Source organism: Cuculus canorus, chromosome 1 (assembly GCF_017976375.1).
Source record: "Cuculus canorus isolate bCucCan1 chromosome 1, bCucCan1.pri, whole genome shotgun sequence".
NCBI classification, from domain to species: Eukaryota; Metazoa; Chordata; class Aves; order Cuculiformes; family Cuculidae; genus Cuculus; species Cuculus canorus.
In genome coordinates, this window is record NC_071401.1 from 209,030,428 (window position 1) to 209,043,121 (window position 12,694).

General features: G+C 54.5%; 1 protein-coding gene across 3 annotated transcripts in view; it reads right to left on the minus strand.

Moving 5' to 3' along the window:
• Positions 1 to 877: 877 nt before the first annotated feature.
• AHCYL2 (adenosylhomocysteinase like 2) overlaps positions 878 to 12,694 on the minus strand; it is a 34,687-nt gene continuing 22,870 nt past the window's right edge. For all 3 annotated transcript variants that reach the window (XM_054058568.1, XM_054058578.1, XM_054058588.1), the window contains exons 9-17: positions 12,047 to 12,110; positions 10,464 to 10,552; positions 8,989 to 9,059; positions 8,765 to 8,859; positions 7,887 to 7,985; positions 7,413 to 7,481; positions 7,249 to 7,327; positions 5,807 to 5,927; positions 878 to 3,583 (exon numbers count right to left, since the gene is read on the minus strand). In XM_054058568.1, the coding sequence (XP_053914543.1) occupies positions 3,577 to 3,583; positions 5,807 to 5,927; positions 7,249 to 7,327; positions 7,413 to 7,481; positions 7,887 to 7,985; positions 8,765 to 8,859; positions 8,989 to 9,059; positions 10,464 to 10,552; positions 12,047 to 12,110 (694 nt within the window). In that variant the 3' untranslated portion in view covers positions 878 to 3,576. The remainder of the gene's footprint in view (positions 3,584 to 5,806; positions 5,928 to 7,248; positions 7,328 to 7,412; positions 7,482 to 7,886; positions 7,986 to 8,764; positions 8,860 to 8,988; positions 9,060 to 10,463; positions 10,553 to 12,046; positions 12,111 to 12,694) is intronic.

Below are 12,694 nucleotides of genomic sequence, written 5' to 3' on the forward strand. Positions count from 1 at the left end.
AGGATTGGGGGGGGGGGTGGGGGGGGAGTGAGGAGGGGATAGAGGTGACCCTAGGAGGTTTGGGGGGTGCAGAGACACGGTTCCTTGGGGATGAGGGGTTGCTGGAAACAGGGGGTGCTGGCAGGGGGCGGAGCTGGGGGACAGCGGGGTGAGGGGGTCCTGGGGTTGCTGGGAGCACGGAATGAGGGGGCATATGGGGTGTCTGTAGGACTGCAGGGGTCCTTGGGGGGGGGGGCTGTGGGGCTCTGGTGGGGAGGCCATGGGGCTAGCGGGGTGCTGGCCCTGCTGCCACCCGGGGTTGCAGCTGAGGATCCCCATCCAGCCCCCAGTGTCACCCTCCGATTGGGGCTGTCCCAACCCATGGAGCCCCGGGTTCTGTTCAAAGCGGGTCCCGGGGCCCTGGAGACCCGGGACAGGGTATGTGGAGTTCTCCTCCCCACTCTGCTCCTCTCAGTGGCAGGGGCGGAGGCAGCTGTTTCTGGGGTGACTCCACAGGGAGGCGATGACACCTCCCCATCCTGGTGCTGCTTGTGTCCCACATCACTCCCAGATACTGGAAAAGCGAAGCCTTTGAGCTGGTGTTTCTGTCTGGATACCGTTCCCAGCTCCGCAGGGGTTTTCCCGGCACTGCTCACACCGCTTCCCCACGGACGAGAGCCCAAAGCAGCTGCACGGAGCCCAAATGGCCTTCGCCACCCTAAGGACACACGATGGCCAGAGCAGCGTTCCCAGCTCTGTTCTATCTGGCAGCGCTCAGAACGGGGCTATGGCACCGGGTTTGGGGTCACCATCCCCGTCCCAGGGCACCCCACGGCCCACCCTTGCAACTCCCCCAGCTCAAAAACATCCCCGTCAGTCCAAAAATCTCCAGAGAAGCTGAGTTTTCCGCTGTTTTATTTGTGTTTGAGATTACAGAGTCGTTATTGCTGCTCTAATACAATCACTCAGACATTAATAATTAAAACAGCCTTTTGGAAAGGTTCCAATTGCGAAGGTTCCGTCTCCTCGCTGCAGGCTGACGGCCGCTTCTGGTCGTTATTCCTAAAGTTTGGAACGGAATTCACCTCCTCGTACGATTCTGCTGGTGTTGCCTATGTCTCCGCTTTCCTAATGCTTTAAAAACGCGTTACATTAATTAAAAAAAACCCAAACCCAACCCAATCCACGTTGAATTTCGAGCTGATCATGGAAGAGGAGTCCAGATCGATCAGGAGAAGCCAAGCGAGCGCAACAGCTTACAGCAAAGCGGAGCGATGCAGAGAGGAGCCTTGGGAATCAAGGTGGGAAATGCCAGATGAGGGATTATTATTGACTTTTTTTTCCCCTTCTTCTCCTGTCTGCCTGGAAGAGAAAACAGGGACAAAACCCAGCAGGAGGGCTTTGGGGGTGAGGGCAGCACCACCGACGCTGCGCAAGGACAGGGCAGGGAGCGGATGCCGGAGCTGAACTGGGGTCATGCAGATGGAGGAGGATGGGCCCGAGTTCCAACACTGCTGAGCTCAATGTGACCCCACAGCTGCGCTGCCCCTCAACCAAGAACAGGATTGGACTCCACTCATTTGCGGAGAACGGGAACTCAGGGGTTTCGTTGGCTGATGTAGACCAAAGTCCTCCAAGAGTCGACCACAACGTCTCAAATAGCTCAGGGGACTCTTCCCAAAATCTCAGGACAAAATTCACGAGTGAAGACTATTTTGAGTTTGTGGTTAGTGATCAGGCTATGAGAAAGCCTTCTCCAAGACCTGACGTATCCTAAAGTCATCAGAGCCTTCTCAAAGCCCTAAGGTCTTCTTTAAGTCTTCTCCAAGGCCTTTGGTCTTCTCAGAGTCCTCTCCAAGGGTTAAAGTCTTCTCAGAGTCTTCTCCAAGGCCTAAGGTCTCCTCAAAGCCGTAAGGTCTTCTCAAAGGCCTAACATATACCCAAGGTCTCCTCAAAGCCTTACTTCTAGGCTTTGAGAAATTTCAGAGAGGAACATGGAATAAGCAAGAATAAGAGAATATCTGCTCCAAAGACAAGCAGCTTGTGGTCAAGCTGACTTCAGACCTTGGTGTCACGAGAAACGAGAAGTACTTGGCTGCTGTTACCCTTTCTTGTGCATGAACAAGCTGCCACAGAAGAGTTTTTCCATGACGGCAAAGAGGTCTGTGAGGATCAAACAAGAATCTGCAGCTGATGAGGGGCTCAGGTACCAAAGCAGCAACTGCAGGATGAAGGCTTTTGAGCTCATGGGGTTGGGCAAGGACCATGTTCTCCATGTGAACCCTAAAAGTGACTCTGATGAGACATGGAGACTTGGAAAGCCACCTTGGTGAACGTGCTGTGCTGTTGCAGCGTCCAGGTGAGACATCCCAGGCTAAAAAGTATAATCATGGCAAAGCTGCTCTCCATCAGCTCCAATGCATTAAGATTTGGGGTGACTGAAGGGTTTCAGTGATGCTGAACTCTTCCCCACGCTCGGGATCGGGGTGGGGATTACTCCGGCATGCTTCTCACACCCAACAGGGATTTTAAAGCTCCAAAGGTTCCAATGAGGACTGAAATTCAGCTGGAGAAACACCTCACATGGATGGGGATGGCCTATGAGCTCCTAGGTGGGATGGCCAATGAGCTCCACTGGGCTTTGGAAGAGCTCCTGGACACATAGGCAGCATTTGTTGGTGAGGTCGCAAGGCTCTTCCACCAGTGAGGGCTGCGGCCCCACCGGGAACATGACTTTGGTTGAACCACAGGAGGTTGGCACTCGTGATGTCAGCAGCAGGGAACGCTGCGGAGCTGTGACGGAGGGCGCGGTGGTGGGTCCTACCCCACTGCCTCCACGCAGGCACCATGCACTGCCCTCCCAGCTCCTGCCACGCGCTCAGGCCGTCCCTGGCTGACTCTAATGACCGGACCCTTCGTTACAGCTTCCGGCAGTGCTAAGGCGAAGGTCACTGACCCGCTGGCAGAACTGTCCTCCGGGAAGTTCTTCAGGATGACAGGAGGTTACTCCAGTGGATGCTGGTGGGATTCACCGTTTTGCTGCCAAGGTGGCTCCTGGTGGTCAACAGCGCCTGGAGCACACGAGGCTTTTAATTGTGTTGTCAAAGGGCGTGAGAAACGCAAACCCAGCCACTCTCGGGCCAGCTCTTCCAGCTGCCAGGATCCTTCTCCACTGGGATGCGAAGGGAAGAAAACGCCACATGTGACCTTGAAGTCAAACCCCGCGGCTCCTGTCGTTTGTGTCGGATCGATGGTGATGATGGACCACTCCAACCACATTGCAGTGATTCAGTTCCACCAGCTTCTTCCTTGCCTCCCCCATCCTTCCAGCCCCGAAAAAGAACAACCCAAAGAGAAAACCGAAACCAACGGAAAGGAATCCAGCATCTCCCAGTCCTGCGGCAGGACGGACATCAGTGGCAGAGGCCGCATGAACAGTACCCTAATTTAATAAATAAATAACCTACACACACTGTCTACTATGCGAGCAAGCCCGGCTCTAACTTAGAAGCTTGCGCTGTTTCATCCTGTACAGCAGTTTGAGGAAAGACTCGGGATCTCGTTCCTCGCGATTCTCCGGGATGCAGCGGCAGGAACTTAATATCTGGGGAAAAGAAGAGAAAATGGGGTTTTGAGCAAGCTGCAGGGGGTAAAACGCAGGGCTCCACCTGTATCAGCACCACACGTTTTGGGAGGGGGGACACCAAGAAAAGAATGAGACTCAGTCCTCATCCCCGCCCCACAAACGTAGCTTTGGAATCATAGAATAACTTGGTTGTAAAAGACCTTTGAGATAATTGAGTCCAGCCGTCCCTTTCCACGACTGAACCATCCCTGAGCACCTCATCTCCCCGGCTTTTACACCCCTCCAAGGATGGGGACTCCACCACCACCACCCTGGGCAGCTTCTGCCAGGGACTGAGAACCCTTTCTGTGAAGAGATGCTACATGATGTCCAACCTGAATCTGCCCTAGCACAACTTGAGGCCATTACCTCTCATCCCATCCCCAGTCCCCTGGGAGAAGAGACCAGCACCCACCTCTCCACAACCTCCTTCCAGGCAGTTGCACATAGTGATGAGGTTTCCCCTCAGCCTCCTCTTCTCCAGGCTAAACAGACCCAGTGCCCTCAGCCGCCTCTCAGAACCTTTGTTCTCCAGATCCTTCCCCAGCTCCATTCCCTTTTCCAGACACTCCAGCTCCTCAAGGTCCTTCCTGGAGTGAGGGGCCAGAACTGAACCCAGGGTTCGAGGGGCGGCCTCCCCAGCATTGAGTCCAGGGGCACAATCCCTGCCCTGCTCCTGCTGGCCACGCTGTTTCTGGTACAGGCCAGGATGCCATTGGCCTTCTTGGCCATCTGGGCCACTGCTGGCTCACGTTCAGCTGCTGTCGACCAACACCCCCAGGGCCTTCTCCTCCAAGCAGCTTACCAGCCGCTCCTTTCCAAGCCTGGAGCTGCACAGAGGTAGAGTCCAGCTGCCTCTTACCCTCAGAAAAAGAGGCTCTATGCACCCAGAAATCTCCTCTGCCCCACACACATCAAAACAGTGAGCTCTGGAAATCTCCATTCTTTGTCTTTTGTGACTGGAGGCTGCCAGATATCAAGGCCAAGGCACATCTCCACCCCATGTAGCACAGGGGATGTTTGGGTTGGCATGGCTCTCCCTCAGTGCATGGGATCTGCCGTGACCCTGAACTTCTCTGTGTGTGGGAGAAACCTCACTCCCCACAACACTGGGGAAAGAGCCGGGCAAAGGAAACTGGATCACAGAATCATGGAATGGTTTCGGTCGGAAAAGACCTCAAAGCCCATCCAGTCCCACCCCCTGCCATGGGCAGGGACACCTCCCACTCAATCAGGGGCTCCAAGCCCCATCCAACTTGGCCTTCAGCACTTCCAGGGATGGGGAGGCCATGGCTTCACTGGGCAACCTGGGCCAGGGCCTCCCCACCCTCACAGCAAAACATTTCTGCCCAAGATCTCACCTCAATCTCCCCTTTCTTAGTCCAAAACTGTTCGCTTCGTCCTGTTCTTGCATTCTCTGACCAAGAGCCCCTCCCCAGCTTTCCTGGAGCCCCTTTCCGTACTGGAAGCTGCTCTAAGGTCTCCCCGCAGCCTTCTCTCCTCCAGGCTCAACAACTTCAACTCTCCCAGCCTGTCCTCACAGCAGAGTTGCTCCAGCCCTCGCAGCATCGGGAGGGAATTCCTTCATGGGAGGGCACAGCCAGGCAGCAGTACCGGGGTTTTGCATGTAACATGTGGCAGGAAAAACAAAGCCGAGGACCTGGCAAAGCCGACTGATCCCCAAACCGGAGCAGTGGGGTGCGGCATTGCTCTGCATGCCAAGAAAAAACCTTTTCCTGCAAGACAAGGACCTGGCCTCAACCCCTCACAAGCCAATCCATTTTTGTGCAAAGCCATCTCAGTTTTGCAGTAACAAATGTGCTGCAGCGCTGGCAACAATGCTCAGTGCAGGACGGGAGCAATCTAGCGGCATGGGGCTGGCACAGGCGGTGCCGGGGCAGGAGAGTGATCAGGCCAAGCCTGCGGAGGAGCCCCAGCGTGAGGGGCAAACCCTGCTCTGTGCCATCTCATCTTTTGTCAAACGTTAAAAATAGAGCTGGCATCACTTGCTGTGTGCCTGCCTGGGCTCATGTCCTGCTGAGGGCTCTGTTCCACAGCTACGACCCCTTCCCAGCAGCACCCCTTTCTCCACGGCCATGGGAATGATCAGAAAGTCCCTGCTACCATCTTAGAGGACCAGTGGGGTTAAACCCCATCCCCCCGCGTTCCTGCATGTGCGACTGAGCAGCTGAGGAGCAGCACCTGTAGTAGTTGGGTTTGAAAGGTCCGTTCTTGTTCAGCCCCAGGTATTTCGCTTGCTCATCCGTTAGCTCCGTCAGATGGGCATCAAACGTCGGGAGGTGAAGGCTCGCCACGTACTCGTCTGAAATGATTTCAGGCCTCGTTAGTACGGGAAGGGGAGGGCAATGCCTCCCCTCCTGCTGTGCACCAGGTCCCTGCAGCCCCAGCTGGGAAAGGCTTCACTCCTCATGCCTTTGTGGCTGCTTTTTGCCTTCAATGGAGGAAACTGAGGCTCCCATCTAGTTCATAGACTCATAGAACGTCCCAACCCACAAGGACCATCGAGTCCAGCTCCTCTCCCTGCACAGCACAACCCAGCATTCACACTGTGGGGCTGAGGGCCTTGGCCAAATGCTTCTGGAACATTGTCAGGCTCCATGCCATGACCACTTCCCTGGGAGCTGGTCCAGTGCTCCACCACCCTTGGGGTGAAAAACCTTCTCCTGATGTCCAACCTAACCCTGTCCTGGAATCTTCCTGCTGTTCCCTCAGGTCAGAGAGAAGAGGTCAATGCCTGCTCCTCCTCCTCCCCATGTGAGGAAGCTACAGAGCACCATGAGGTCTGCCCTCAGCCTCCTCTTCTCCAGGCTGAACAGACCCGGGCACTTCAGCTGCTCCTCACACGCTTCCCCTTTAAACCTTTTCCCAACTCCGTGTTCTCCTCTGGATACTCTCCAGGAGCTTTGGATCCTGTTAATCCTGCGGCGCCCAAACCACCCCCAGTGCTCGAGGTGGGGCTGCCCAGTGCAGAGCAAAGCAGAGCAGGACAATCCCCTCCCTCGCCCGGCTGGCGATGCCGTGCTGAATGTGCCCAGGACACAGCTGCCTTCGATTTTGTGTTAGAGGAGAAAACCTTTCTCTGAAATGCCCTTTTAGGTTCTGCTGCTGTGTTACCATTCCCTCGGCAAGCCTGGATGCTCTACTGATGCAGGAGCCACGGACATGTCTGGTGGATGACCCGTATCGTCCACACTAGGGACAAGCTGCACCCAGTCTCAAAGTACCACAATTAAGACAAAAAAGTCCCATTTTGCAGCTAAGGCGTGGTCAGCGTAGCTTGTGGCCTCAGGAAGGGGCCCTGTTGGCAGAGCTGTGGGTCAGGGACCATGAAGTCAGGCAGCTCTGCTGTCAGAAGCTCTGCATGGAACCCCCCGCACCATCGTGAATGGGCTCTGCGGTTGACCAAACGCATCAGCTGCTTCTCCCCAGGTGAGACAGGGAAAGAACACAGCCAAGTTAGCGAAGAGCCCAGACCCAGTGGGAAGAACTCACTGGAAGACCCTCAGCTTGGCAAGGAGAGCCCAGGAGGCTGCGATGTCCTTCATCCTCAGCCTAGCCAAGCAGAATCTCCCATCTGTTCAACCTCAAAACCAGAAAAGAGAAGGCCACGAGTGCGTCTTTACCCATTTTCTTTGGCAGCAAGTACACATCTTGCTTGTAGCGGCCCTCGGGAGCATTGTACAGCTCTATCAAAGCCAGAGCCTGGGTGGAGAAGACACTTGGGTAAGTGACTGCCGCCCGCTATGGAGCGAGACGCAGCTCCCAGCTCAGCCCAAACCCTACTCACCTGAGTGGTGGCAGTGATGGACAGGACGAAGGTGGGGACAGTGGAGCAGCTCAGGTTCAGCAGGCGGCCCTAGGAAGGAAGAACTGGTTGTTATCTCAGCATGGCACCAAAACCAGGTTGCAGCCCCACAGACAGCACAAGAACCACAGGGCGTCCTTTCTGGTGTGAAAACACCATTTATCACGTGCGCTGGAAACCTGAGATGCTGCTTGCACTCATAATGCAGTAAAGCTATTTAGAAGGGAAAAATCTGCTCAAATCCCCTGGCGGGGGGAGGGGCACCCTGGAGTGGGGTGAAGAAAAACACAGGAACTTTTCTGGGTTGCAATAACTCATGGGCCAAGACGGGGTGACACCAAGCCTTTCAAGGGCAATTTCTGGCAGCACTTTGGCTCAGCTGCTCACTCAGCCCTCGTTTGCCTCCTCCTCAAGCAGAGAGCAGGTTGCACTCCCTGCCCGGTGCCCGCAGCTCACCTCTGCCAGCAGGACTATTCTCTTCCCATCTGGCCAGATGACATGGTCCACTTGGGACCTCACGCGCTCCCAGGTCAGCTCGGGGGTGCGCAGGCTTGCCTGAAACACAGCGTTAAAAGTCATTAAAGAGCTCTAAAAGATCAAAGTCCAGACACTTCCTAACAGGAACAATAAGAAGAAGCAGCTCGGTGCCATTGTCCTGTGTTTATGGCTTCCTTTGGGCCCGGTTGCCATCCCAGACCAATAGAACTTTTCTGAATCATAACCTGGAGCTATTTTTATGATGACAATACATCAAAGCTCCAGCAACAACTATTGTCCAAGCTCTTCAGGCTGAAGAGGACTCATGGTCACCAAGTGAACGTGCCTGGCTGCAATTCCATCTTCCCAGCACAGAAAATGGCTTTAAACCCATGGGTTTGGCCAAGCAGTTCCTCAGGGACCTTCAGACCAGACTCTCCTGCTCTTTCACTCATCTCCAAGAACAGATGAGCAGATTTCCATGCTGTTCGGTAAAGCATGGTGGGGCTGAGCATGCTGCACTGCACCGAGCTCAGCTTTCAGTTGGGTCTCAATGGTGTAAAAGCAGAAGGACTGGGCTGGAGAGGGGGATTCTGAGGCAGGATTGGGGCTGGTGGGTACCAGCCACCACGCTGGAAGTCGGAGCAGTTTGTCTGGCTCGCTGGTGTCCCTTGGGATCACAGGAACAACCATGACATGTGTGGCAGCATCTGCTGAGATGCAGGGAGTGGTGGATGGTTTTATGTCCTCCTGGCCACCAGCTCGAGCAGCACAGATTGGAGGCAGCGGCCAGGGGGTCCCAAAAGCATTGTCACCCCTGTGCTATACCCACCCCCGACGCACGTCCTGGCACTCACCACGTCGATCTCAGTGTTGGAGTGCCCCATGTTGCAGACGATGCAGCTGTTCTTCATCCGATCCAGGTGCTCCCTTGTCACCACATTCTTGTTGCCTGCCAGACAGCAACATCCTGAATAAAAACCTTCGCTCACCATCCCTATTTTCTACCTTTTCCCTTGGAAAAAAGATGGACTCGATTACGGGGTGGCATCCCTAACGGCCCATCCTTAGGAATGCGTACCTGTGCAGGTGATGACGATGTCAACTTGTCGAATGACTTCGTTGAGCTTCACGAGCCTGAATCCATCCATGCTAAGGGAAGAGGGGGGAAAAATAGCCTGAGAAGAAGCAAAAAAGTGCCAAAAATAGGAAAAAAAAATCAACTGATTCTCAGATGTTCATTTTGACTTTCCAATGCCAGAGACTGGGAAGAGCAAGGCAGGAAGCTGAAGGCCATGCACCCGAGGCCTTCAGGATTTGGGTCTCTTGGGGAGACGTGAAAAGAGATTTGGGAGGCTGTTGTGTTTTATGCCAAGGCTTCCACATCTGCAAATCACTGTTGTCAACTGAGATGGCTCTGCTAAAGCCTCTGCTCCTGCACCCAGAAGATGCCAATGCGCCCTCTGGCTGCACAACCCTTTCTGGTGTGTATTTAGATCATCTTAAAAACACTCCGAACCCACAGATGTCGATCATCAGCTTTGCAATCCATATTTAGGCATCTACGCGATTGTCAGAAGCGCTGAGCACCGAGCAAGGTGTACTCAGCACTGCGGAAAACGAGGGCAGGGTGGGTTTTAGGATTCGCTGACAGCTATTTCAGTACTTCACAAGCCAAATCGTGGTGACTATAAAAAATAACTTTTTTTCTCCTGGATGTCCCAGTTACTGGTGCTTTTTCCCACCACAAGCTCCTCAGCCCAGGGGATGAATGGCATTGCCTCATACAAAGCCAGGGACAGAGCTGCTGCAAATGACCACACTCCTAGGTAAGGATGTGGGTGTGGATGCGCCGCTTGTGAAGGCCATAAAGCAAACCCCAAGTTGATCAGCTCTGCTAATTAAGCAGAGCTCATTAGCTTTCTCACTGCAATAGCCCTTGGCAGGCTCACTGTTGGGAAGAGGCTGAGGGTTTAATGAGGCTCCAGGTGTTGTGGGTACTCTGCTTCCTCAGCCACATCCCCTGTCGCACCTGGGGATGCAGATACAGCATCTCCGCACCAAAGGAGCCTTTCCTGGAGAAAACGAGGCCGGGTGGGACTGCATCGCACCAGTGTGAGGGGAGAACTGCGTGCTTTCAGCCCTGCAGTGTGGGACCCAGCTGAAGAGGCTGTGAGGGGTGGTTGATGGCAGGAACCACAACACCCCTGGAGTGAGGTATACACAGGCCAGGAAAGCCCGTTTGCTCTCCACAGGTCTCAGTTCACTCCCAACACCCTTTAAGCCACAGCATTAAACTCTTTCAAGCTGCACCATCGACCCCTTGCCCACTCTGTTTATGATGGCGCAAGGTGGCATGTGGGACACAGATAAACCAGGAGATGCTCCAGTGCAGGAACCCCCTCCTAGCCACAGGTGAGAGCTGTGGGCTCCTCCCAGGGTGCAGAGGGGCCACGAACCCCTCCCAGCCTCCCTCTCAGGGTGCTGAGCAGTCTCTGGTCCTGGTTCTCCTGAGAAAAGCCTATAGGAGAAGCCAGGCTCGCTGTCGCTGCTTACCAGGCCTGGAGGGCACAGATGGGATCAATCTCCGTCACGTAGACTATGGAGCCCATGGCCTTCAGAGCAGCACAGCAGCCCTTGCCCACCTGGGAGGGAGAAGAGCACAGGGGGAGAGTGAGACACTGAGAGCTTAGGAGATGCCAAGAGCTCAGGAGACATACGTCAAGAGCTTTGGAGATGCAAGGAGCTTGGGAGATGCTGAGACCTCAGGAAATACTGAGAGCTTTGGAGATGCCCAGAGCTTAGGAGACACCGAGAGCTTGGGAGATCACACAATCATAGAATCATAGAATGGTTTGGGTTGGAAGGGACCATAAAGCCCATTCAGTCCCAAACCCTCTGCCATGGGCAGGGACACCTCCCACTGGACTGGAGGCTCAAGGCCCCATCCATCCAACCTGGCCTTGAACACCTCCAGGGAGACGCCAAGAGTTCAGGAGCCACCGGGAGTGGTGGTTCAGGCTGGATATCAGAAAAAAGTTCTTCACAGAAAGAGTCATCGGGCACTGGAACAGCTGCCCAGGAAGGTGGTCGAGGTACGGGTTGATGAAGTGCTTAGGGACATGGTTTAAGGGAGTGTTAGGAATGGTTGGACTCGATGATCCAGTGGGTCCTTTCCAACCTGGTGATTCTATGATTCTATGACGAGGCTTTGACAGCAACACTGTGGCTGCGCATCTGCAACCCCAGCTCCGAGTGCTGGAATATTTGATTAAATAAAATCACGGAACGGTTTGGGTGGGAAGGGACCTCAAAGCCTATCCAGAACCAATCCCCGCCGTGGGCAAGGACACCTCCCATGAGATCAGGGGCTCCAAGTCCCATCCAACTTGGCCTTCAACCCCTCCAGGGATGGGGAAGCCACCACTTATCTGGGCAACCTGGGCCAGGGCCTCCCCACCCTCACAGCAAAACATTTCTGCCCAAGATCTCACCTCAATCTCCCCTCTTGAAGATCAAAACCGTTCCCCTTGTCCTGTCCCTGCCCTTCCTGATCAAGAGCCCTTCCCCAGCTTTCCTGGAGCTCCTTTCCCTACTGAAAGCTGCTCTAAGGCCTCCCTGCAGCCTTCTCTTCTCCAGTCTCAACAACCCCGACTCTCCCAGCCTGTCCTCACAGCAGAGGGGCTCCAGACCCCGCATCATCTCCATGGCCTCCTCTGGACCCGTTCCAACATTTCCATCTCCCTCTTATGTTGAGGATTCCAGAACTGGACACAGGCTCCAGGTGGGGACTCCCTAGAGTGGAGCAGGGGGGCAGAATCTCCTCCCTTCTGGTCCCACGGCTTTGGATGCACTCCAGGACATGGGTGGTTTCTGAGCTGTAAGCACACATTGCCAGCTCACGTGGAGCTTCTCCTTCCACAGCACCCCAAGTCCTTCTCCTCAGGGCTGCTCCCAGTCATGTCGTCCCCCAGCCTGGAGTGACACCATGGACTGCAAGTTTTGGCACACCACTGGGGTTTGGAGGTCCCTCATGATGCAGCGAACAGCCCTGAGGGTGGAGAAGCCCCCTTGGCCAAAGCCAGTACAGGATGCGCTGATTCACATGCAACACCTGCACGTACGCTGTGAGCTCTCACCTCCCCGTAGCCGCACACCACCACTTGCTTTCCTCCAAACATCATGTCTGTGGTCCTCTTCAGGCTAAGGAAAGAGAAAAAGCCAATTAAAGACCAGAAGCAAGACCTGTTCCCCCAGTGATGCCATGAAGGACAGTGGTCTCTCTCTGTTCTTCTCAACACCACGGCTGTGTCTGCATCCCTGAGGACACGCAGCGACTTGGGTGCCAGGAGGACCCAAGGGGCACCTAAATGCTGACTTTTTCCTTTGTAAGGGTGGGTGCTGCCGCTGAAACACAGCAAAGAGGAAAGGTCTGGGGTCCGGATCCTCTTTTTTGGGTTGTCTGGCTTTTTTTTTTGTTGGATCCATTTGTTTTGTTTCTGCAGAAGTATTCAAAATCTTTGCCAAAAATACCTTTTTCTTAATTTGGTTTATTTTTAAGTCAAAATCTGCCCCCCCCCCAAATAACGACGAGAGGAGCAGGGAGGTGGGAATTCCTGGCCAGAACCCCCGTGCTTCCCACAAACAATGCTCTCCCCTCCACCCTGGTTCCTCCCTCCGAGTGTCCTACATTGCCGGCTATTTTTAGCACCCGAGTAAATGGGTTGGGAGTGCGGGGACGGTGAAATTCCCTCACATTTCAAGAGAATCCAGATAAAATCCATTTC